This window comes from Haliotis asinina, chromosome 16 (assembly GCF_037392515.1).
Source record: "Haliotis asinina isolate JCU_RB_2024 chromosome 16, JCU_Hal_asi_v2, whole genome shotgun sequence".
NCBI classification, from domain to species: domain Eukaryota; kingdom Metazoa; phylum Mollusca; class Gastropoda; order Lepetellida; family Haliotidae; genus Haliotis; species Haliotis asinina.
The window spans coordinates 3,593,167-3,620,483 of record NC_090295.1 but is presented as its reverse complement, the minus strand read 5'-3'; the positions used below and the strand labels follow the sequence as shown (position 1 = coordinate 3,620,483).

At 41.4% G+C, this 27,317-nt stretch overlaps 1 protein-coding gene across 2 annotated transcripts in view; it reads right to left on the bottom strand.

Annotated features, from left to right (window-relative positions):
• LOC137267586 (receptor-transporting protein 4-like) overlaps positions 1 to 27,317 on the bottom strand; it is a 67,266-nt gene that overhangs the window by 22,001 nt on the left and 17,948 nt on the right. Inside the window, exon 1 of one of the 2 annotated variants that reach the window (XM_067802074.1) lies at positions 6,620 to 7,300. The exons of the other annotated variant lie outside the window; for it this stretch is intronic. Coding sequence (XP_067658175.1) covers positions 6,620 to 6,720 — 101 coding nt within the window. The 5' untranslated portion in view covers positions 6,721 to 7,300. Of the gene's footprint in view, positions 1 to 6,619; positions 7,301 to 27,317 lie in introns of those variants that run through there. 2 annotated transcript variants of the gene reach the window in all.

The window sequence follows — 27,317 nt, the reverse complement described above, 5'->3', positions numbered from 1 at the left end:
TGCCATGTTGTGGTACTGTCGTTGTCCTGTCGCTGTCCTGCTGTGGTACTGTCGTTGTCCTGTCACTGTCCTGTTGTGGTGCTGCCGTTGTCCTGTTGTGGTACTGCCGTTGTCCTGTCGCTGTCCTGTTGTGGTACTGTCGTTGTCCTGTCGCTGTCCTGTTGTGGTGCTGCCGTTGTCCTGTTGTGGTACTGTCGTTGTCCTGTCGTGGTGCTGCCGTTGTCCTGTCGCTGCCCTGTTGTGATACTGTCGTTGCCCTGTTGTGGTACTGTCGTTGTCCTGTCGCTGTCCTGTTGTGGTACTGTCGTTGCCCTGTCGCTGTCCTGTTGTGGTACTGTCGTTGCCCTGTTGTGATGCTGACGTTGTCCTGTCGCTGTCCTGTTGTGGTACAGTCGTTGTCCTGTTGTGGTCATACTGTGTCCTGTCGTTGTCCTGTCGCTGTCCTGTTGTGGTCATACTGTGTCGTCCTGCCGTTAGGCTGTTGTGATACTGTCGTTGTCCTGTCGCTGCCCTGTTGTGATACTGTCGTTGCCCTGTTGTGGTACTTTCGTTGTCCTGTCGCTGTCCTGTTGTGGTACTGTCGTTGCCCTGTCGCTGTCCTGTTGTGGTACTGTCGTTGTCCTGTTGTGGTCATACTGTGTCGTCCTGCCGTTAGGCTGTTGTGGTACTGTTTTGTCCTGTCGCTGTCCTGTTGTGGTACAGTCGTTGTCCTGTTGTGGTCATATTGTGTGTCCTGCCGTTGTCCTGTCGTTGTCCTGTTGTGGTCATACTGTGTCGTCCTGCCGTTAGGCTGTTGTGGTACTGTTTTGTCCTGTCGCTGTCCTGTTGTGTTACTGCCATTGTCCTGTTGTGGTACGGACGTTGTCCTGTCGTTGTCCTGTTGAGGTACTGTTGTGGTATTGTGATGGTACTATTGTGGTACTGTCGTTGTCCTGATACTGTTGTGATACTTTGTTGATGCTGTTGTGATACTGTGGTAATACTGTGGTGATACTCTGGTAAAAGTGTGGTGCTACTGTGGGGATACAGTGATACTACTGTGGTTATAATTTGGTACTACTGTGTTAATACAGTTGCAATACTGCGGTGATACTGTGATCATACTGTGGTGATACCCTGCTCATACTGCAGTCATACTGTGGTCATACTTTGGTGACGCTGTGGTGATACCGTGGTCATATTGTCGTCATACAGTGGTGATGCTTGGTATCACCGTGGTGATGCTGTGGTTATACTGTGGTGATACTGTAGTGATACTCTGACATTACTATTGCGATTCTGTGCGGCAGGTACTATTGACGTAAGTTTAAGTTACATGACTCAGACCACTGGTCAAGCGTGCTCCATCCTAACAGTAGAACACAACAGGACTGTATGGTGGCATACATAAATTTAATTACATTAGCATCAGCACAAAATGTTCATAAGTTTGATCAATCGTAATTGTTTTCATTTTTTTTCTTTTCTTTTTTTTTATTCAATATGGTGTCCGTTTGGATTCGTGAGTATATGTGGTAACAGATATATAGATCGAAAACAATATTGTGCTCGGTGTGAATTCTTTTTTGTTGTACAAACATATTGAATGGACAAATACCGATATATGAAAATGTAATAAATGCGAGATGTTTAAGTACTGCTTCGGTGGAAAGCAACAATATGTACTATTCTTGTCTGTGGAATGGAATGATGCTAGCAGCTGTGTCGAATGGTGAAAATGGGGCCAGCGGTTGCTAAACCAGATGACAACAACGAAACATTTATGATTGACGGACTTTCTTCATCACCCACGTGTCATCTATACAAGAGATACTAGCATGGTGTCGAATCGCTTTTCGTCATGGGGCGCTAGGGTAGCCCTGAGGTAAAGGTGTTCACTCGTCATGCTGAAGACTAGTGAGTGAGTTTAGTTTTACGCCACATTCAGCAATATTGTAGCTAAAGAATTATAGAATGTTGCACACAGCCCCGTGATCAACAGCATGAGCATCGATCTGGGCAACTGGAAACTGATGACATGTGTCAAGTCAGCGAGCCCGACCATCCGGTCCTGTTAGACGCCTCTTACGACAAGCACAGTCGCCTTTTATTGGCAAGAATGGTTTGCTGAAGGTCTATTCTGCCCCGGACCTTCTCGGGTGCTAGGGTTTGATTGCCCACATGGACATGTGAAGCCCGTTTCTGGTGTTCTTCGCCTTGATATTGTTGGGATATTGCTAAAAGCGACGTGAAATCTCACTCACTCCATTCGTCATGGCTGGACATTCACCGATATAAAAAAACACATATTATTTAGAACGTTGACCAGTCGAAAGTGTTGACACAGTTTCATCAGCCAATGGATCAGTGAGCACCGATTATATCTTTCAGCTTCCTTGGAATCATATGTCGCTGAATGGTTACCGTCACATCATACCGGGTACCCATTTGCCGCTGATTAAACAGTGACACATTTCAAACAAAGACACTGCCTTAGGAGACACAATGTGAGCACTGTAGCTACAGTGAGGGGCATGACTATGTGTTTTTACATATAATGGAGACTGGTAACTCTCTGGCATTGACGTAAAAAGGTGAAGCAATCTACAATGTAAATTGTATTCTCCACATCGTGTTTTTATGGGAAAAGACACATCATTGATAGCCTAAAACACACGAAAACAAATTCAAGTGTAAATCAGCAGCTGAGAGGGAATTCATGAAAGGATTAACTCCATGACAGCGCCGTTGTTGGAGTGTCGTGACTCGGGATATGTCTAACGTTCTGGCTTAAACAACACACAACTATCGGTATGGCGTCACTCCTGAACTTCCGTGTTCAGCTATTTTTGTGTTCCCCATGACATGGTATTTGTGTCCGATTGTGTTTTTACGATATTGATTGTTTTATTGATCAGTACGTACATGCACAGTGACTGTGGTATTCTTGAGAAGTGTGAGTGTTGTTGAGTAAAGCATGTTTTGCAGTGTTCCTGTGAAGTAACAGGGCTGTGGAGGGGTAAATGATGTTCTGTATAAATGCTGAGCATTTCTTTCACGGTCTTCGTTTTAACCTCAATCAACATTCATTTGACAACTGATAATATATTTTAGAATAACTTTGTATTATGTTTTGTAAATTAATCATTTGGTTTTAACAACATGTTTGTTTACACCACATTGCATACTGCAAAATAACTAAATGGAAATGTCACCCGTCTGACCATTGAAAGGTTTGTTTCTCGAATACGTGGATGTCTCGAAACATTGGAGTCAAATCAACGGAATGCTCTCATATATGCTATAATTGCCTGAAGATACGGCGCGTATCGTTGCGATACATTACCAATGGCTGACAGTGTGAAATGATAAGCGTTGGTAGATTTATAGAGCCAACGTTGTCGGGTTTGACGCCCCGTGTTTTAGCGAGGTTCGACTATGTTAGTGAGATTCATGACCTCAGTATTCGGGCAATAATTAATTAAATTGTCAGTAAAATACATATCTTCACGTAGGTGGGTAAGGCAGACAGGTAGGTAGGAGTGGTAGGTGTGTACATAGAAAGGCAGGTAGTTACGAAGTCTGGTAGGTAGGTATGAAAGCGGGTATGTTCGTAGTTACGAAGGCAGGTAGGTAGTTGCGGAAACAGGTAGGCAGGTAGGTAGGTAGGTAGGTACGATTGCTGGTAAGTTAGTAGATTCGAAGGCAGGTAGGTAGGTGTTTACGGAAACAGGTAGGTAGGTAGGTAGGTAGGTAGGTAGGTAGGTAGGTAGGTAGGTGGTAGGTAGTTAGGTAGGTAGGTACGAAAGCATTACAAGTTATATAATTAGTGGTTACCAAGGTAGGTAGGTGGGTTTGGAAGGAGGGATGGAGATAGGTGCGGCGGAGGAAGGTGGGTGGGCAGACAACCAGCGGGGAAGGCCAATTAATTAACATTAATAAACAGATATATGAATCAACTCGTTGCATAGATTGACAATTTGATAGACTGACTGAATATTTGGACGGATGGATACATACATAATATAGGGAAGAATTGAATAAACCACACACACACACATGATTAAATAATAAATGATTAAAATTGGAGAGCGAGACGTATCTCCAGACACATCCCAGCAAGGGTTAGTTGTTTATGATTTCTCCACCGCGTTAATCAAATTATGGTCACAGATGCCATGATGCTACGTCAATGGGTATCATGTGTTGCAGTAATTTGCATAAATTAAATGATCCCTTTTTATATATTTCAAATGTAACGGGACATTCTGATCACGTGGTATACGCTGAGTGGGTGGTGCACATACGAAAGTAGTGCCAAGTGACGTTTTATGGTAGATGTCGTTGTATTGTCGTATATTGTAATGCAAAACAGCAGATGCCTATGGCAGCCAATGTAAGTCGAGGAAATTGAAACAGATGGCTATCAGAAATGCGCATATATTATGAAAGAAATAATGACATTTTAATAATAAATCGACGTTGGTAGTTTAGTACGCGGATGTCGACTTAACGCAGGTTGATACTTGTGAGGATTCCAACAACTGATTCATCGTACTATAAGACATATAGCTATTTCATTCTGATAGAGGAAATTACGTTTTTCTGGATTCATTTGTTTTGTTGATTATCAAAATTTATCAAAATGCAATCGTGTGTCGTATTTCTTTCTTGCTACCGAAACGACCTAAGTATTATGAAACAGATCCCTGTGTACACTGAAGCACACAGTCTCAGTGTGATATTATTAGCACATATCACCCTGTGCAGATATTGAAGCACATGTTGTATTATGAATATGTGGCACATAATCATGTCCACCAGCACTGAAGCACACGTGTGTACCAGTATGTCCATATACATTGAGGAACAAAGCGGTCCCTATATATTAAAGCATGAAACAGTCCCTATATATTGTAGCACAAAACTGTCCCTATATATCCAAGCACAGAACTGTCCCTATAAATTGCAGCATGAAACTGTCCATATTAGTTGAAGAACAAAGCGGTCCCTACATATTAAAGCACAAAACTGCCCCTACACTTGTAGCACAAAACTGTCCCTATAATTTCAAGCACAAAAATGTCTCTATACATTGAAGCATGAAAATGTCCCCATACAATGTAGCACAAAACTATCCTTATATGTTCAAGCACAAATATGTCTCTATATACTGAAGCACAGAATTGTCCCTATGTATTAAATCACGAAACGTTTCGTATATACTGAAGCATGAAAATGCCCCTATATATTGAAGCACAGCACGGTCCCCATTTACTGACGGGGATGTGAAAGGGGGGTGAGGAGGGGGACGAAGAGGGAGACGAGATAGATGCTCCATGAAACACCGGTACAATAAAAGCAGAACCTGGGACCAGTATGCATGGAGTGTATGCTAGTGCAATAACCCATCCTTCTAGTTCATGACAAAACATGTTTTCACAACTGTTGCTGAAGTTTCCTTAAGATGAGATAAATCAGTTTTCTTTCCAACATCACGGCAGCCTTTATCGCACTGTCATAGATATGCAGAAGGGTACTGTCCAGCCTATATCGCACTGCTGATATGCAGAAGGGTACTGTCCACTGCCCTAGATAATGGAATGCTGAATCACCAATTCATACCAATAATCGACGTTTTATTTGCTGAATTCAATGCAGAATTCAGCCTTAAGAGGTGCATTCATCATGTCGCACGGGTCCCTCGCTGGTATACACATTTCAGCCAGAGTGAGGGAGTTTAGTTTTACGCCGCACTCACTAATGCTACAGTCATATGACTTTGGTCTGCAACTACACATTCCACTGATGAAATGCACCAGCATCAATCAACGCAATTGGAATAGTATGACATGTGTCAGCCAAGTCAACGAGCCTGACCCCAACATCGCGTTTATGACAAGCATGGGTTTGTTGAAGATCAATTCTAACGCAGATCTTCATGTATGAATTTAATCAGACCATAGTACATGTGCTTGTCGTTTAATGCCGCACACAGCAATAATCCAGCGGTGAATAAAAAGGTCAAGATCAGACAATTCAGTGATCGATATCATGAGCAAGACATAAAAGCAATGCTGATCCTTTACGTCATTTCTACCGACCTGCATGCGTTGTGTGGACCTGTTTAACCCTGATGAACAGGTAGTCTAGAGGTTAAAGCGGTCACTCGTCACGCCTAAAACCCTGGTTCGTGCCCAACATGAAAATATGTATGAAGCCCAATTCGTGTGTCTCCAAGGAGATTTGACAAAAGGGTGTCTAAAAGTGGCGTTCTCACTCACTCACTCACCCACTCACTCACTCAAATCCCAACACAGGCTTACTCTACCATGTCGCTATTGAATACTGGGGTACGATACTGTATGGAGGCTATGACTGAAGGCCATCTACTCATGAATCATCAGCAAAATCTGACTGAATGATGAGGTAAAATTTAAGATTGTTTGCTCAGTTTAACGGGATGTACCTGAGTAACATATTAAACCACACAACTACCTCAGAAAACATTCCTACTATCTTTAAAGAGTGACGTAAAACAGATACGTTTTGGCTGGATAACTGCTCCTACAAAGGTGAGGTCACCTGACCACGCTAGATGTCATGATTTAATGTACAATAAAGCAAAGTAAAACATTACCTTTGAGAGAGATACAGACCCAGGTCCGTGTCGCTGCATTTTGACAAATCTGTTGGGAGGGGGGACACCGGCGACAGCTGAGGGGCCTGCGTTATAATCATGTCCGCAGGTAGAGTCACAGGTAAAACAAACACGGGTAGATGATGACCGAAGAGGCGCTACACTTTCTGTAGTAGTGCGGGGGTAACCTGCCGCTACATAAGTCACACCCAACACACCTTTGCTGCGGCTACAGGTGAACCAGGTGACAATGACAGGTAGCGAGTGTCTAGAACAGGTAAGTCCTAAAGGTGTGACACAGCAGTCGGCGAGTGTCAGGTGAAAAGATTAATGCACCAAACAGCAAATCCTTAACACTTGGCTGTGTATCCGAGACGCTTGGGGTATGCGGCAGTAGAATCCCGTCACTGCACGCCTTTACACACCTGTATCCTCCCAGCGTTAGCTCCAGTGTCCCTGATCCGCGATGCTCCTTCTTATATTCAGACCACCTGATTCCCAAGCCGTATCTAATTTCGCCGAGCTTGAGTTTCAACCTCTGCAGAGGCCGATCGCTTTAATTTATGACCGAGGCAGTGTGTAAGAATCGAGTCTGTCCAAACAGTGCGAAGGACTGTGTGGTGTATGGAGCGGGTATTTCACTGCTCACTGGCTCACCGTGGTATACGGCTCGCATATTGTCACTGCTCGTCGCAAACTGTTGCACGATATTAAAGCTTGAATCTCATTTTGCATAATTGCTTTGTCATCAAGTACATGGTGAAACAGTTGGTAGATTGTGGGAGAATACGTTCATTAAGGCGAGCATGTATCAACAATAGACTCCTACACAGCTGCAGAATTGTAATAGTATGGGGCAGATGAGGAGGGTTGAAATGTTTTGCTCTGGGTGGGAGAAAGGAGGGTGACACAATGATGGTCAGCTTGAGGATGAATGTGTGGGATGGGTTGGGGTGATGAGAGAGGGAGAGAGCGGTGATGAGGTGATGGAGATTTCGTGAGATGGTGTGAGGGAGAATGCGTGGGTGGTGTGAGAGAATGCGTTGGGTGGGGTGAGAGAAGGGCAGCATGGTATTGAGGTGTGTGTGTGGGGGGGGGGGGGTTGAGAAAGGGACAGCGTGGTGACGAGTGTGAGGGAGAATCGGTGGGGTGGGGTGAGAGAGTGAGAGAAGGGCAGGACGGTGATGAGGGTGATGGAGAATGCGAGAGGTGGGAGTTGATGGAAAATGCGTAGGGTGGGGCTGATCTAGACTTCTTAGGGGGTGAGAAAGGGACAGCATGTTGACGAATGTGATGGAGAATCGGCTGGGTGGGTGCGAGAGAGGCAGAGCGGTGGGGGCGAGGGGTAATACGTGGGGTGGGGTAAAAGAGGAACAGAGAGGAGGATGAGGGTAAATGCATAAGGTGGGATGAGAGAGGGACAGAGCGGTGATGGCGGTGAGGGAGATTGGGTGGGGAGATTCTGTGTTGGATTTTGGGAGGGACGGAGTAGAAGTCGGTAGAGCGACATTGGCCGAGTAATGTTGGGATTCTGTAGGGAATAGAAAACGTTTGTACAGATATGGACATGCTCGAGTGAGTCAGGAGATGATAGCAAGAGACCATCTGTGTGAATGATACAAGAGACCGTGTGAGTGAATAATAGCAAGAGACTGTTTGAGTGAATGATAGCTAGAGACTGTGTGTGTAAATGATGGCCAGACTGTTTGAGTGAATGTGAATGATAGCAAGAGACTGTTTGAGTGAATGATAGCAAGAGACTGTGTGAGTGAATGATAGCAAGAGACAGTTTGAGTAAATGTGAATAACAAGAGACTGTTTCAGTGAATGATCGCAAGAGACTGTGTGTGTAAATGATAGCAAGAGACTGTTTGAGTGAATGATAGCAAGAGACTGTGAGTGAATGATAGCAGGAGACTCTGTGGGTGAATGATAGCAAGAGACTGAGTAAGTGTGAATGATAGAAAGAGACTGTTTGAGTGAATGTGAATGATAGCTAGAGACTGTGTGAGTGAATGATAGCAAGAGACTGTTTGTGTAAATGATAGCAAGAGACTGTGTGTGTAAATGATAGCAAGAGACTGAGTAAATGATAGCAAGAGACTGTTTGTGTAAATGATAGCAAGAGACTGTGTGTGTAAATGATAGCAAGAGAAAGTTTGAGTAAATGATAACAAGAGACAGTTTGAGTAAATGTGAATGATAACAAGAGACTGTTTCAGTGAATGATCGCAAGAGACTGTGAGTGAATGATAGCAAGAGACTCTGTGGATGAATGATAGCAAGAGACTGTTTGAGTAAATGTGAATGGTGGCTAGAGACTGTGTGAGTGAATGATAGCAAGAGACTGTTTGTGTAAATGATAGCAAGAGACTGTTTGAGTGAATGATAGCAAGAGACTGTTTGTGTAAACGATAGCAAGAGACTGTGTGTGTAAATGATAGCTAGAGACTGTTTGAGTAAATGATAGCAAGAGACTGTTTGTGTAAATGATAGCAAGAGACTGTGTGTGTAAATGATAGCAAGAGACTGAGTAAATGATAGCAAGAGACTGTTTGTGTACATGATAGCAAGAGACTGTGTGTGTAAATGATAGCAAGAGACTGTTTGAGTAAATGATAACAAGAGAAAGTTTGAGTAAATGTGAATGATAACAAGAGACTGTTTGAGTGAATGATAGCAAGAGACTGTGTGTGTAAATGATAGCAAGAGACTGTTTGAGTGAATGATCGCAAGAGACTGTGAGTGAATGATAGCAAGAGACTCTGTGGATGAATGATAGCAAGAGACTGTTTGTGTAAATGATAGCAAGAGACTGTTTGAGTGAATGTGAATGATAGCTAGAGACTCTGTGGGTGAATGATCACAAGAGACTGTTTGTGTAAATGATAGCAAGAGACTGTGTGTGTAAATGATAGCAAGAGACTGTTTGAGTAAATGATAGCAAGAGACTGTGTGTGTAAATGATAGCAAGAGACTGTGTGTGTAAATGATAGCAAGAGACTGTTTGAGTAAATGATCACAAGAGACTGTGTGTGTAAATGATAGCAAGAGACTGTTTGAGTAAATGATCACAAGAGACTGTTTGTGTAAATGATAGCAAGAGACTGTTTGTGTAAATGATAGCAAGAGACTGTTTGAGTAAATGATAGCAAGAGACTGTGTGTGTAAATGATAGCAAGAGACTGTTTGAGTAAATGATAGCAAGAGACTGTGTGTGTAAATGATAGCAAGAGACTGAGTAAATGATAGCAAGAGACTGTTTGTGTAAATGATAGCAAGAGACTGTGTGTGTAAATGATAGCAAGAGAAAGTTTGAGTAAATGATCACAAGAGACTGTGTGTGTAAATGATAGCAAGAGACTGTTTGAGTAAATGATCACAAGAGACTGTTTGTGTAAATGATAGCAAGAGACTGTGTGTGTAAATGATAGCAAGAGACTGTTTGAGTGAATGTGAATGATAGCTAGAGACTGTGTGAGTGAATGATAGCAAGAGACTGTTTGTGTAAATGATAGCAAGAGACTGTGTGTGTAAATGATAGCAAGAGACTGTTTGAGTAAATGATAGCAAGAGACTGTTTGAGTAAATGATAGCAAGAGACTGTTTGAGTAAATGATGGCAAGAGACTATGTGAGTGAATGATAACAAGAGACTGTTTGAGTAAATGTGAATGATAGCAAGAGACTGTTTGAGTGAATGCTCGCTGAGTGAATGATCGCAAGAGACTGAGTGAATGATCGCAAGAGACCGTGTGAGTGAATCATAGCAAGAGACTGTGTGAATGAATGATAGCAAGAGACTGTGTGAGTGAATGATAGCAAAAGACTGTGTGAGTGAATGATAGCAAGAGACTGTGAGTGAATGATAACAAGAGACTATGTGAGTGAATCATAGCAAGAGACTGTGTGAATGAATGATGGTTGGTTGTTTTCTGGACCACCCAATCTAGTGATCAACATCATGAGCACCAACCTACGCAACGGAGATACAATGACATGTGCCAACTGTAACTGTGACATTTGTAACTGTACCGCGAGCTTGCCTACTCGACCCCGTTAGTCGCCTCTTACCACACGCATGTGTCCTAACATATTCTAACTCGGATCTTCACGGGTTGTGAGAGAATGAGTGATTACATACACACACATACGTGAGTGAGTGATCTGATGAAGGAGAGAGGATGAGGAAGTGAAGAAGATGCTTTCTGATGAAGTATCGTCTAAAACAATCACTATGTGCTTGAGATGGAGAAAGTGAACAAATAATATACAAACAAGCTAATGAAGTGAGCCGCTTGTCATAGACCGAGTCATGAAGAGAATCACCATAATTTTGTAAACGTCAATGACAGACATGATTCGGGTTGATATTTATCAAACAGATATCACATACATTATTGTGTACATCGCGTATTAGATGTCAGTGATGTCATAAAATTGATTTATTCATCCGTGCAAAGAGCAGAGAACAATACCGACTGATGCTCAAACCAACCTCGTAAATCAAAAATACTTGATTTCTCTGGCAATAGTTAAGTGTCAGGTAACTTCATTAATCTAAATAACTACAAACCAGATAATAAACAATACAGATTAATATCAATATTAACACTCAATGTGTTTTGTGACGAAATCTCTTCAAAATGGCATATTCAGCCATGAAACCGTTCAAGCGATTACGTGCTTGTTTGTAACACAGAACGGGTTCGAATCCATATATGGGACAATTTGACCAATTCGCGGTGTCCCCCGCGGTGATCATGCATGGATATAGTTTAAATCGGCATTAAATCAATCATACGAAGGCAAATCTGGATCCAAAACAATAGCATCCTTGGGAAGATATTAATGCAATTTCAACCACTGTTTCAGCGGGATATCTCGAAGTGCTTTTATCGAAAGCTGTCACTCAAAGAAGAAGCAAGGAGCCGGCATGACATACCTCTCGGTTACACAATACAATCAATGAAAAAGGGCAAGGTGTACAGTTTCTCATTTTCGACAGGAACTAGAGTGTGAAAGGCCACAGTGATATCATCTCGCCCTGTATCAATTCTAGAAGTCTCACTTGTAGCTCCGCCATGTTTGTTCACATTTCCGCCCAAATGCGTTTAAAGACTGCACACAAAAAAACTGCTCCATCTTGAGTCTTTACGGAGAAGACTACGCTCCATCGCCCCTGAAGAACAAGCTATATGAAGACCCCCGTGTTGTCCATACAATACATTAGCGAAACTCCACCGTTAAGGTTAAAGGCGCTGGCTTGGCTTCAACTGTATATGAGTTCCGCCAAATAAATAAATAAATAAATAAATAAATAAATAAATAAATAAATAAATAAATAAATAAATAAATAAATAAATAAATAAATAAATAAATAAATAAATAAATAAATAAATAAATAAATAAATAAATAAATAAAGAAAGAAAGAAAGAAAGAAAGAGTGCTTAACGCCGCTTTTGATAGTATTTAATGAGAGATATCATCTCAGAAGTCTGCCACAGTCATGAAAAACCGATAAGAACGTTAATATAACTCAAAACAATATTTTGGGGACTTGGAAAGTTCGGCTAGCAAGGTGTGAATTCATGATTATAAGGAATATTAAGCAAAACAGGAAATAAATTTGCGTCAAGCGTTCTACAAATTGGGAATCGAACCCGGACTCCATGCGGAGGAGCGAACATTTTTTCCACTGTGCTACCGAGTAGACCCATTAGCTGGAAATACTTATCATAACGAGAGGATTGTGAATGTAACCCTGGCTATCACATGTAACTAAATGCAAATGTACATATACATATTATCGTGGCGGAGAGGTAGCCTAGAGGTGAGAGTGTTAGATCTTCTCATCCATGTTACAGGTTCAAATCTATATAGATGATGGTCAATATGAGACGTTCATTCGCATTTCCCTTAGTTGGCATTTCCCTTAGTTGGCATATGTCCATGATCTTTAGTAACAGTGCAGCTTCGCCATCAGTCAGTTGAATACGGCACTGGGCCGATGTTGTTTCTACACTGACTGTTCACACTATCAGTTGCTCGGTAGGACACCGTAGCCATGCTGCAGTCGACAGTGGAGCATCCATTGTACGTGGGGACTAACATTCCGAGGTATTAAAGTTTAATCGGGGCCGTATGAAAGAAAGAGTCAACGCCGCAATTCGATCAGGAACATAAACTTGTAGAGTACATATAAGTTACGACAGACAACTAGGGACATAGTGAATGCATGCGTTCCTAGGTGTAAAACTGTGACCACAATTCAGAAATACTTGCTTTTCGGTTGTACAACACTTTTCTAGTATTATACAGTACATGTTCCAGTTGTGCACGACAGTTATTTAGGATTATACAACACTTGTTTGCAGGTTGTATCACACATATTCAAATCATACACTACTTGACTCAAAGTTGTCGACGAAATCAGTATTATAAAACTTGTTTGAAGTTTGTAACACACATATTCAAATTATAAAATACTTGTTTCAATTTTGTACCATACACGTGCAGGAATATACAATACTGAAAAAAACTTGCAGAACATAATTTCAAATTATACAGAAATTGTTAAAGGTTGTTTAAATGTTAAGGTAAAATACAATACTAGTAATTGTTTCAAGGTTGTGCAACATAATTTCCAATTACACGGTGCATGTTTAGAGGGTGAACACATACATTGAAAATAACACAACATTTGTTGTAAGGTTGTGCGAAAGATACGTGGGACAACACAATACTTGTTTCAAGGTTGTGTGAGGCGTACTTAGCATAACACAATCTTTGTTTGAAGATTGTACGACATAGTTAAAGAGGAGTGAGTGAGTGAGTCTGGACCAGACAATCCAGTGATCAACAACATGAGCATCGATCTGCGTAATTTGGAACCGATGTCATGTGCCAACAAAGTCAGCGAGCCTGGCCACCCAAACCCGTTAGTCCACTCTTACGACAAGCAAAGTCGCCTTTTATTGACAAGCGTGAGTTGCTGAAGGCTTATTCTACCCCGGATCATCAAGGGTAAGTTATTGGGGAATCCCCTAGGGTGTATGCACAGCGTTTCTCGTATAGCCCATTGATACACCTTTCCCCCTTCTCACAAATTGTGCTTCGACGGGTAATTTCTAAAACCTATTCACATTAATAAAATATTACGTATGTTGCAATACCTTGACAACACGTCCTTCATATTGCAGACTGTCCTTCAACGAGACCACGAATGACTAAGCATAATTTAGCCTGTCCCGCCACGTGACTGTGCATATCTACATCTATGGAATAATATTGGGTAAGATTTGTGTTGATTTCGTCAGTTTTCAACCACATTCAAATGTACGCATCATTTTGGTCACATATTTACTTTGTGACAAACTTCAGAACTTCACACAGGTTTAAAACACGTTGAATATACTAGATGCATGTTAGAGTGTGTGATTTAAGTGTTTCTGAAGAGAATTTCTGCTACATCACCGTGTGTCAGAATAATTTTAGTCCTCCCTGTTTTCCGTGGCCAAAAGAAAAATGAAAAAAAAAACCAAATGTTCACAAAATTCTGTTGGAAACGGGTGATGAACGTGAAATTCAGCATCGGTTTTGAACAAGATGTGATTTTCTGCAAGCAAAGTGATTACGTTTCTGCAACGGGCAGGCATTTCTGCAAAATACAGACGAAATACAAACAGGCAGACTTCATTAGCTCAAGCCGTAATTAACCTCTGTCTGAAGTAAAGACCTAGGGTCATTGGTTATATTGTCACTGACAGACAAGGAGGTGGTGGTGGTGATGGGGGGCGGGGGGGGGGGGGGTTAGTGTTGAGAGACACGGGTGGATGGGTAGGGGAAGAGTCGGGGGCCGTGGGTCAACTGTAGAGAGGGAATGGAGTGTTCAGAATCGGTAGGGGGAGACGAGAAGGGTAAGATAGGGAGTCTGAGGTTGTTTTGTTAGGGACCGGCTGTGTAGAAGATTGGACACCACCGTGTGTATCATCTTACGTCGTATTACACACAAGCCCCGCTAATATTACTGAATTAATATGGATACATTACACAAGTCTTTGCAAACATTTGACATTCGTATCCAGTTGGGAAACACAATTACCTGTAAACAAAACCTATCCAGTCTACATTTCCCATTTACGTAAGTAAGAAGCGCTTTACATAGTGAGCGAGACAGGGTATATGTTTACCACCACCTGAGAAAAACCAACACTTCACCAGTGCACATTGTACGCGCGGATTAAATCAAGGTTCTATGAATATTATTAACTGATTTTCAATGCTTATTTTGATATAACATTCCCAACATTAAAAACATTCACTGATTTACGAGAAAATAACACGTTCTTTAAAAAAGCATTTATTTAAACTGTTGCAGCCTCTTCGGAGATTTTTTCTATTTTTGTATTTGTTATTCTGTAATGTATATTTCGGGAAACAAAATACGTTTTTAAGAAAATTAAATTAGATTTAAGTAAGATTCACGTAAAGATAATCACCGAATATATTAAAATATATATAAATATATTGAAGATATATTTCGTCTGACTGGTGCAAAACGAAATTTACAGACATTAATGTTTAACTGTAAAAAGTGCCTAAAGTGTTTATTTACACATTGTGTGCATAGTTAGTGTGCTGTTCCTCTAAATACACCTCACTGTACCACATGTCTACAGTGTAAAACACGCATGCCGTTCTCGACGGCAGTAAAAGTTAGGATCAATTTTCAATGTAACAAGGCTCTCTTGTAAAAACGCTCACAGAGGGTATTGAGATGTCTTTTATTGTGGCTTTGTTTCAAGGACAAACAACCTATGTATAACGACTCAGTAGATGAGGTTATACAGACAGGTTTTTGACTATTTTGACTTACAGCATTGCTTCTGAAGGATATCCATTTATTCAATTATTGGGTTTGTATTTTTTAGTTTCAGCAAGGAGGGTGTGTCGAAATCTGGAAAGTCTAACATCTGATACCGCCCCAAAGCACCCTGTATATATTCACTAATTCTCTATTCCCATGGACGCCGAGTTTACAAAATATATCTATAAACATTATGTTGATTGCTTCAAATAGTTTTTCACGAAAGACCCGTGAAGGTCCGGGGTAGAATAGGCCTTCAGCAACCCATGCTTGTCAATAAAAGGCGACTTTGCTTGTCATAAGAGGCGACTAACGGGATCGGGTGGTCAGGCTCGCTGACTTGGTTGACACATGTCATCGGTTCCCAATTGCACAGATCAATGCCCATGTTGTTGATCACTAGATTGTCTGGTCCAGACTCGGTTATATGCAGACAGCCGTCATATAGCTGGAATATTACTGAGTGTGGCGTAAAACTAAACACACTCACTCACTCATACTTCCTAAAAGTCATCCAACTGTGCTTTTTCGTCCCTTAAAACGCCAGACTCTCATCGTATGTTGTTTGACCACAGCAGCTGTTGGACCATCTGTGATATTCAGTTGCATAGTAACGATCCTTTGCGGATTAAGTTCTGAAGTATTAAGTCATAAAACATTTTTCGATAATCGTATCCGATCTGCAAAGACCGCCAAAATATAAATATCATGCTTGTTGACATTTGACACGTATATATAATGGAATCCCCGATGTTGTTGGCCAAGGGTATCATATTTAGTGATATAGGTTTTGTAACTAGATTAAACAAAGGTTCAGATTTATAGGCACACTTACTGAACACGTGACGGTATGACTGTTGTGAGGGGTTGTAGACGAAAGTTAAACCTGCAAGTCATTCTACCGTGGGTTTCAATGCGGCGATTATGCAATGCATATATTGCACACATTTTGTTTAATATGCAGCCGATCTTGGTCTATTTATAGTTTAAACATACTGAAACAGCATTTATCTGCAGTCTGCGTTTAATCTGGAATAAACCCGCCCGCTGTTATTAGGTTATCCTGGCAAAGAATACGTCCTCTTTCATGAAGATACCCTGGAATGAAACCGTCCGTTGTAATGGTGCTACCATGGAATGATGTTGTTTTGATAGCAAGATCGTCTGCTTTCAAGAAGCTAGTCAGTGAACAAACCCGTTCGCATTAACGGGGTTCGCAGAAGAGGAACACGTCCTCTTTAATGAGGTTTGACTGGTGTCAGGATGGTGTTTAGAAAACTGTGTAGCTATATCTTGAGAAAACAATGCTCAAACATCCAGAGTCTAATTCATTAGATGATAAATATCTCAACAACAGAACTTGATAAAGAACTACAACACAAAAAGTGCCCTACCCTATCCGCACACACACACACACGCACACGCACACGCACACGCACACGTAAACACACACCGCACCCCTCCACCAAACAGCAAAGCGTATCCCGTTTAACCAGTTGTCTGTTTTAATTATCGAGATATCAGTTGATTTCTTCCATCTCCTACACGACTCGACACGATCCAACAGGCGTAATTACTCCCCAAAGATGACCCAATGCACATCGAATCAGAGTGACCAGCGTCCAAGATTCTGCATGAGCTTGGGTGTGATTCCACGTGGGGAGCAGGGGAGGGCGTGCTCCTGGCAGGGAGCGGTAATTTGTCATGTGGGGGACAGAATAAATGAGTTAAGTGGATATGTGTGAAGATGGGGGTAACACGCCTCTTCGGCGGTAAACTTTCCATAATACACGCTCTCTAACCTTTATGACGATTTTGATCCACATATGACGTTACCTATGGGGCATTGTGTTCGCTTCCACCTTCAGCCCCTGAAGAACTAGGTTAGAAGTGATCTCCCGCAACCCATGCTTGGCGTAACAGGTTGACGAACAGAACTGGGTCATAGACTTGTTGCTAATGTCGCCATAATGATTGGTCTACACTATTTATTTACGAACCCGCGTTATTTTACCGAAATACTTCTGAGCGCAATGCAAAACAAAAACACACAAAAAAAAAACAACAGTAACCTTTTAATCAGTTATAGATTAGCAAAACTACTTTACATTTCCAGTCGTCTGTTTATCTTTCTGGAACTTTAAAAACAATAATATTCTCAGTCTACCAACTTAACTGTAAAACAGTGTGTTGATTTTGTGCACACGTCATGTTTTTAAAACATTGTATGTGTCCAATGAATACAATACAATGAATAAAGTGGAAAAGTACATTGGCGTGCTTGTTGTTTAGCGCCGCACTCGGCAAGATTCCAGATGTGTAGCGGCCCCATGTCTCTGATCGATTCTGGATCAGATAAACTGGTGATCAATATCATGAGCATCGATCAGCTCAATATTAATTTTTTTATTAACTACAATGAACAAGTTCAAGTTGTTGTTTTTTAAATGAATACATTATAATTTTCAAACACAGTTGATTAAATGTTTAAATACAATGACCAAAATGTTTTAATACAATGAATTGAACGTATACAGTAACTACAAAGGGATTTCATGTACTCATTGCAATGATGCCTGGTTTAGAAAGGTGACCCTGACAGCCATGCCCAGACGCTGTGTTATATTCTGAATGAGTATCACGTGCCCCGCGTTGAATGGGGCATCTTCCTTTGACAAGCTCAAACTTGCACAGAATCAACAAGTGACCAGAATCATAACGCTCACTTTTTGTTGAGACAGGAGTGATTGTGAAATTGTTCGCGAGGAATGATTTATTAATTTTATGTTGTTACAATGGGGAGAATATGTATTTGAAGAGGGTTGTAAATACCGGATTTATATTGTGATATGAACATGGTGTGGAGTGGGTGTTGCGCTGAAAATGTGTTGGATTGACTGTGTAAATGTGTGCTGCAGGTGAGTGCTGGAGTGAAAGATGGAGCGAGTGAGAGAGCGTTGTACTGTTTCACGTTTGTCTTCCACTAAATGCAAAAATATAAATTAGAAGACGTTTCACTCAAGAATGGAATCGAATCATTAAAGACTGTATTTACTCGTGTGAAATAAGAACATTTCTACTGTCCGCCTTTATATAGACGCAATAACGACGGCGGCGTAAACCAGTACTCACTCACCCATCACATTATTATTCGTCGAGGAGTGAAGTCCCGATCACCACAGGATTGTAATGCTACCGCCTATCGTAACTCTATACTTTGCCATAGACATAATGGTATAGTTCTACGAATGAGTGAGTTTAGTTTTACGCCGTTTTAGCAATATTCCAACAATATCAAGACAAGGGACGCCAGTAGTGGGCTGCCCACATTGTACCCATGTGGGAATTGAGCCCGTGTTGTCGACTTGATGAGCAAATGCTTTAGCCAGTAGGCTACCTCACTGTACCATAGTTCTATGCACGTTTAGTTGATAGGGTCCCAGAACAGCTGTTATTTTTTTCCACAAGGTAATGCTATAACGGTAAGACTAATTGTAACTGCCAAACCACAACACAGACTCTAGACTGCTCTCGCTCTGAAATCATAAAATGGTGCTCTGGGTTTTTGTACCCCATTCTGGGTTCATTGTGGGTTCAGCAACGTACAGCAGACTTGGGCAGCGTTCTGTGACTGTATCCCAGTCTACCCAGCTGTAAATGGGTACCTGTAAGGATGGGAAAGCCGCAAATACTCGGTGTGGATCGTGGCTGCAAGAGTTGTATGGTCCCCATTGAGTTGAGATTGATAATATGCTGTGCCGTTTGAGATTGACATCAATGATTGAAGGAAAAACAAAGCGGCTTTGGGCAACTGAGCTGGACTGTGGCGCTATGCAGATGAACTTATTATTATGTATGTAAGCTTCTTGGAATCAAGAGTCATATGCTTAAATAACGACTCTGTTTTGTGGGTCACGGAAAACAGCTTTTCAATATCCAGTCGAATAGCGTATTACAAACTGCGGTTATATCAAACCCAAAAATAGTGGTCACTTTTAAGTCTGTTATAACCGAAGGTTCCCGATCTCAGATGTTAGCGTTAAGGTCCTATCTCAAAGAGAACATCCGACGCGATATGGATCACAAACACACAAATGGCATTTATCACACACAAACAAACGCATACACACGCATACACACGCGCACACACACACACACACACGCACAAACACACACACGCACGCACGCACGCACGCACGCACACACACACACACACACTCATGCAGTCACTGGGAACATTCGGTTTAGGGGACCTGCACCAGACGTACCAAACAAAAACACGTTTCATAACAAACAGGAAATATCTCGTAAACCAGCATTAGGGAATCTACGAACATATAAGAGCGGAGAGAGTGATGGCGTACTTCGCGACCCAGTGAATAGGATAAACAGGGTGACCCTATCCACTGTTAGGACCATTACTATCTGACATTGATGCAAAATGATACACAGGTACAAAGATGAGACGCAGAACCTCAGACGTCGCCGCAGTCGACGCAGGAACGTCGGTGACTTTTGTCTCACGTGTCACACATCGCTGACTTTGTTGACGATGACGAGAGAAACTTCAGGAGATGTTTAATCGCCTATAAGGATCATATAATATCTGTTCAACTGGCGACAAAATGACATGCATACCTTATGGTTGACAAATCCTTTATTTAGACCGTAACGAATTCTCAGTGCAGACAGTCTATAAAAAGATACATCCAGCAAAGAGAGCAACTATTATGTGTTTTTTTTTCTATATTTAATATGTATTTTTCTAAAGTTTGTTTAACATTGTGTAGATAATCGTATGCGTTGCTCCAAACCTGCAAGTGTAAAAGATAAGATTGGTTGGTTTGTTGTTTACTTACACAGTCCATTATATATAGCGGTCTGTAAATAATCGAGGCTGGACTAGACAATCCGGTGACCAACAGCACGGGCATCGATCTACGCAACCGGATACAATGATATATGTGTCAACCACGTCCGTGAGCCTGATCTCCCAATCCCGTTCATGAATTTCTGAAGATCAGTTGTAACCTAGATCTTCACGGGTCGTAAATATGGCTGTTTATTACATAATTGTACGTGTTTGATATGTTTCATATCGATATTCCAGTTTTGCAATTTAACATATATAGTGAGTGATGAAATGCCTTTGTCCAGCTCTCTGTCTGTCCCGCAAGTTGACATACAGCTCGTGACTTGAATTTGGTGACGCACGTGCACCATGAGCTGCATGCTGAAATGTATGACGTGGACGTATCGTGCCGTCGGGGAGGTCACCCTCGACATCTACAGGGTATACGTTCCGATAAATCTCAGCTATACCCTGGATGCATGTACGGCTCGGCCCGATAATTTATTACCCCCCTTTGCTGGCTCCGCATTCTCACAGTAGCCAATCATCAAAGCCGTTAGAACTGAGCATGTCAGTGTCAACAAAGATAGCGACTGCACCTGTGAAGGTTTGTTCGCAGTGCGACTCAGATTGGGGGAAAATCATACAGACGAATTGACAGGTCCGAAACTTTTACATAATGTGCAAGAACTCTTTCTACTTCTCTCAGAGTACCTCTACATCATTCGTGTTGCCAAGTTTAATGGGTTGGTTAATTTAGAAAAGAGAAAGTGACTTGTGATTGGTGCGCTCAACTTCCCAGCATAGACACCGGATCGAATAAAAAGCCAGTTAAGAGAGGCAATAAATTCATCGGTCCGAGCCGTAGATTCATGCAGGGTACAATGGAGACTTATCGGAACGTGTACCCTGGAGATATCGAGGATGCTGGGAGGTCTGCTTGACCTGGACGTGGAGGTCAGAGCTATATGAAGTCGCCCACATGTGGCAGATGCGTGTGAAAGTATGATGAATATTTGATAGATCTGATCTGATACGCTGTTCAACATCGAGAGTTGTTAACTGTCCACGTAGAAACTGTCCAAGTTGTTTGTTTACCCCGTACTTAATAATGTACCAACTATAAGGAGTGAGTGAGTGAGTTTAGTTTTAAGCCGCACTCAGCAATATTACAGCTATATGGCGACGGTCTGTAAATAATCGAGTCTGGACCAGACAATCCAGTGATAAACAACATGAGCATCGATCTGCGCAATTGGGAAACGATGTGCCAACCAAGTCAGCAAGCCTGACCACCCGATCCCATTAGTCACCTCTTACGACAAGCATAGTCGCCTTTTGTGGCAAACATGGGTTGCTGAAGGCACCAGCTATAAGGATACTGTCAGTAAATACATGAGTTTTGACCAAACAACCAAGTGATTGACATCATGGGCACGGGCTGGGGTGTGATGGCATGCAAAAGAGGATACATCAAAGTCAGCGAGTCTGACCACCTGATCCCGTTAGTTGCCTCTTATATTCATTAATAACAGGCATGGATTACTTGAAGATGAAAGGTCTGAAAGAGAACGAGAAGTATGAGTATCGTAATATCAGCAGAAACGATAGTGGTAGTTGTTGTTGTTGGTGTTGTTGTTGTCATGATAGTAACAGAAACGATGTAGTAGTGGGGTCGAAGCCGTAGTTACAGAGGTAGTAGTATTTTTTGTGGTAGTATTGTCTTCATCGTCAGTAGTGGAAGTAGATGTTGAAGAAGTAACTGTAGTAGTGGTAGTAGTTGTTGTTGTAATAATAGTACTTGTAGTAGTATCTGTACTAGCGGTGGTAGTAGCAACTGTAGTAGTAGTGGTGGTACTAGTATTTCTAGTAGTACCTGTAGTAGTAGAAGTAAGTAGAGGTAGTAGCAGCTATAGTAGTAGATTTGGCAGCAGTAGTAGTAGTAGTAGCAGCAGCAGCAGCAGCAGCAGCAGCAGTAGTAGTAGTAGTAGTAGGTGGTGGTGCAATGGTATTAACAGTGACGGTTGCTGAAGTAGTAGTAGTGGTGGTGGTTGTAGTCGACGTAGAAGTGGCAACAAGCCACAATATATCACAGAACAGTCTGGTTTCCTGTTAATGGGTTCCGTCCTACAACTTAGTGTGATAACCCGGATTTTTAGACTGTTTAACTGGATGTGTACATGTATATGTTAATCAGTATGATCTGATACTCTACGTACTTGTATACTGCAACCCTAGGCTCGTTCTAATCCTTGCAAACACGTCGTACAGCGTGCTTTGTCGTACAAACGGAAACCGGGAAAATGTGGAAATCTCAAAGCGAGGCTCTGCTGCTTGATAAAACTGTGGCGGTCTGGTACGGAATTGATATTATATCAGTCTCACTGGGCGTTACAAAACCACACTGAATAAGCGAATAAAACACATACCAGGTGTAACCAGTGAGCCAGATGCATTGTGAATCATTTTACGTCCTCATCAAACAGGGACAGTCTGTGATTTCTAAATAAAGGTATGCTGCCTAAACGTCGCCATAAAATAAAATAAAAAATAAAATAACGGTGTTATTAAGGTTTAAAATGAAAATTCTTTTGTAAATACCATTTTCTTATGAAACAAGGGATTGGAATTCAGTGTAACCAGAGTTGTTTGTGATGTCTATTTTCACTTTCACACGACGAAATTCAGATCGGCTGAAAAGTAGGTCATTGTCTGAATGCTTCAGTATGGGTAGCTGCAGTAGTAATAGTTGTAGTAGTAGCTGTAATTGTCGTAGCAATGGTGATAGTAAATATATTAGTGTCTGCAGTAGCATCAGTAATGATGGCTCCAGTAGTAGTAGTTGTAGTAGTAGCTGTAATTGTCGTAGCAATGGTGATAGTAAATATATTAGTGTCTGCAGTAGCATCAGTAATGATGGCTCCAGTAGTAGTGGTTGTAGTAGCTGTAATTGTCGTAGCAATGGTGTTTGTAAATATATTAGCGTCTGCAGTAGCATCAGTAATGATGGCTCCAGTAGTAGTAGTTGTAGTAGTAGCTGTAATTGCCGTAGCAACGGTGTTAGTAAATATATTAGTGTCTGCAGTAGCATCAGTAATGATGGCTCCAGTAGTAGTGGTTGTAGTAGCTGTAATTGTCGTAGCAATGGTGTTTGTAAATATATTAGCGTCTGCAGTAGCATCAGTAATGATGGCTCCAGTGGTAGCGGTTGTAGTAGTAGCTGTAATTGTCGTAGCAATGGTGTTTGTAAATATATTAGCGTCTGCAGTAGCATCAGTAATGATGGCTCCAGTAGTAGTAGTTGTAGTAGTAGCTGTAATTGTCGTAGCAATGGTGTTAGTAAATATATTAGCGTCTGCAGTAGCATCAGTAATGATGGCTCCAGTAGTAGTGGTTGTAGTAGTAGCTGTAATTGTCGTAGCAATGGTGTTTGTAAATATATTAGTGTCTGCAGTAGCATCAGTAATGATGGCTCCAGTAGTAGCGGTTGTAGTAGTAGTACGAGTCGTCGACGTCGTCGTAAGTACGAGCACTAGCATCAGTGTGGAGTAATAGCAGTCGTATTAATTACAGTAACAGCAGTCGTGGATGCCACTGGAGCAACGGAAGCAGTATGTGCACGTGTGACATCAATATACAATATATACACTATCTCCCTGCCTAGCCCAACAGGTCACTGACTAACTACAGTTTACTCGCACGTCGTCACTCAGTGCAGTGTCACCAAGGCGAGTCTTCACGCCCGCAGTGGCTTGAGACATACACTAACACACTAAGACTCACCGTGACAGTACACCTCACTAAACAAGCACCAAATACAGGTCATTCAACTCTGGGATACTCAGGTCAATGCCTCGTATAGCAGTAGATGTGTGACTGCGATACCATCTTGCCGTTGTTAGATGAATTATTTTTAACTCGGATTCCATATGACAAATAGATTAGATTATAGATTAGCGGGATTTTTAGAGGGATCGGTTTATCAATTTTTAAAATTTCACTCCATTTTGATGCGTTAGTTACAATGATAAATGATTATATATAAGGGCATTTACTTTTTTTACATTACACGTTTTCCCGGAATTTCTTTTAACCTGTTTTCATGACGATCAGCATCAATTAAAAGGAATTGAATGATTGATTTTTCAAATAATATGATTTGTCATTTCGTGACCTTAAGAAGGTGACATTTTACCCATAAATGTAGGACTTTTGTTATTTAAGTGGAGAATATAAACATGCCCAGACAAGATGAATATTCTCTTCAATAGAGTGACACTGCAGTAGCGACGAAATTGTTGCCACTGCTGAACACGCCTCCCAGACACCATGTGAGAGGAGGGGGCCTGGGGGCGTCTGAAAGTAACTTCTTACGTTTGTCTACTTGACCTCTGCCCCCCAACCCCAAGACCTATTGAAGACTGTAGGCATTACTACGCTCAAATGGATGACTGGTGATTATTTTGAGATATAAACATACTATGATTACAGTTCGAAGTTGGGTCACCTGAATATTTCTCAATAATGGAAGGATGCTAGATTGATTAAACTAAATAAATCTCAAACACGAAGAATGTTTCAACAGAGCAGCAAATGGGCTCTTTTCAATCAAATCAAGCTCTTATTTAAAATTGTCAGTTTTACGTATTTGACATAGTTTATGGGCATCTAGCACATATAACATATCTCACATTTAACTACAGCCTAGTGGCTAAAGCGTTCGCTCATCATGCTGACGACCCAGGTTCGATTCCCACATGTGTGAAGCCCATTGCTGGTGATATTGCTGGAATATTGCTAAAAGAGAAATATAAGTAAATTCATGCATTCCCGCTTCCATCGCGACGTTATGCTACTTTTACAAGTGTCTTTATCGGCGAGGTAATAAAGTCAGTTTGTCTATATTGATAAAACACTTCTAAATGCTAATTTGTGACGTTCTACCCTGAAAACCACTCTGGCGATCACTTAGCCTTGACCTCGGCTTAGCTGCCCCTAATTCCCTAGTCCATATTTTAAATAAATTCAAATAAAATTTTAAACTTGTTTGTCTGAAAATACCTCACCGAGAAGTATAAACACTTGAATCCCAGTCAAGAATTAACCTGTATCTGTTAGTTTGGATGTCCGATATGAAATTCATAAAAGTCCTTTTTCGCCGCGACAGCGTTTTTTGAGATGTCTCAGTGACACATTACAAAAGCAGAACCGAAGTTGTCCAAGACGCTGCTCACAAGGGGCGTGATCTACCAACAAGTAAACCCCTCACCACTGTTTGCTATCCATACACTGTCCTATATCAATGTCACTATCAATATCAATATCTATGTCACCGTATAAACGAGTCGGGACCAAATGATACAGTGGGTGTCCTCAGCTTGAATGTTCTGTGATCAGGGGTAAAAGAGTACGAGAGATCGTGCGCACGGGTTTATCATGTGCACTCACTTACGTACGAGGTTTGGTAAATAAACGTCACTTCTCCATCACAGGTTGGCATATCTATTCTCTACCCCTTTGTCCCCATTTTTCACCCTCCAGTATTCGATCTGCCATACCACTAGTCTAAGGCTTAGTTTCTGAAAATAAGTATTTCTGATAGAAACAAATGTCTGTTTAAACGGGAAACACTGATATAGACGGTTACGCGTGAGTGAGTTTAGGTTTACGCTGTTGGTTTTGGGTTTGTTTGTTTTGGGGTTTTTTCGGGGTTTTTTTGTTTTGTTTTGGTTTGGTTTGGTTTTTTGGTTTTTGGGGGGTTTTTTTTGTCTTTTTTCGTCTTTCTTTTTTTCAATTTTGCAGCAATATCAGAAATCCATAAATGGGTTTCATACACTGTACGAATGTAGGAAATCGAACCCGGGTCTTTGTTAGATGAGCGAACGCGTTAACCACTCTCCGTTTCAGGAGCGTGTGATAATTATGACGAAAATGTAGGCCTGCTTCGTTTGTACAAAGTATTCTTAGCGCTACGATATTTGTAAGTTCATATTAAGGTATAGTAGTTAAGATCGCTTTGTACTACGGCACCGTGTCTCAGTTTTTGCATTAATGATATGCTGGTGGAAATACTATAGCTCAGAGACGGAGAGACAATCCACACCTCCACCTGCAGTCGGATTTAGTCGCCTTCAGCCAGGTGTGCAAACGGCGTGTGATGAGGAGTATCGGGTAGCAGCAGATTATAAACGGACTGGGATTTATTCCGGCATTTTATTGTATTGCTACAGAAAAAATACGTCCATATGACAAAACCCCACCTGCGTTGGAATGATATGCAGAGTTTCAGTCCAGTGAGCGAACATATTATCTGTTTAGGTTTTATTTTATGCTATACTTGTTATGATTAATGTCAAGTGTCGACAAAATACACGTAGATCGTGTAAATCTGGTGCCAAATATCGTCTCATACGTCTCAAATTATACATACGGTTTCTGGTGAGTGAGTGAGTGTGTTAAGATTTAACGTCACATCGGCAATAGTTTCTGTCAAAATGTCACAGTAGGCATACACTGTTTTTCACAATCTCTCAGGAGTTGTCCCCCCTATTTGCGCCAACTGCACGAAGTCCGTTAGAGATAAAATCCCTTCGCCACAGGGCTGACGATGCATTTCAAGTAATTCCCTGTATCGTTATTACATCAACATTAGAGAGGGTGAGTGAGTATGGTTTTAGCAATGTTCCAGCAATATCACGGCTGTCACATCCTGGTATCGTAATTGCATATCACTGCATCATATTGACATATAGTTCTCCAGTACATGATGTGGGAGACATACGGAGACAAAACTGAGGGCAAAAGGAAATGTTCCGTGTGTATTAAATTCGACTATGTTATTTAAACCATCGCAAATGTTCGTGAAAAAGGGTTTTTGGAAAATGTGACTTGTGTTTTTGTAATATCGTGTAAGTATGTTAGTTCAACGAAGACAGGGCTAACAATCCTTCACTTATCAAACGGGCCCATGTTTAAAA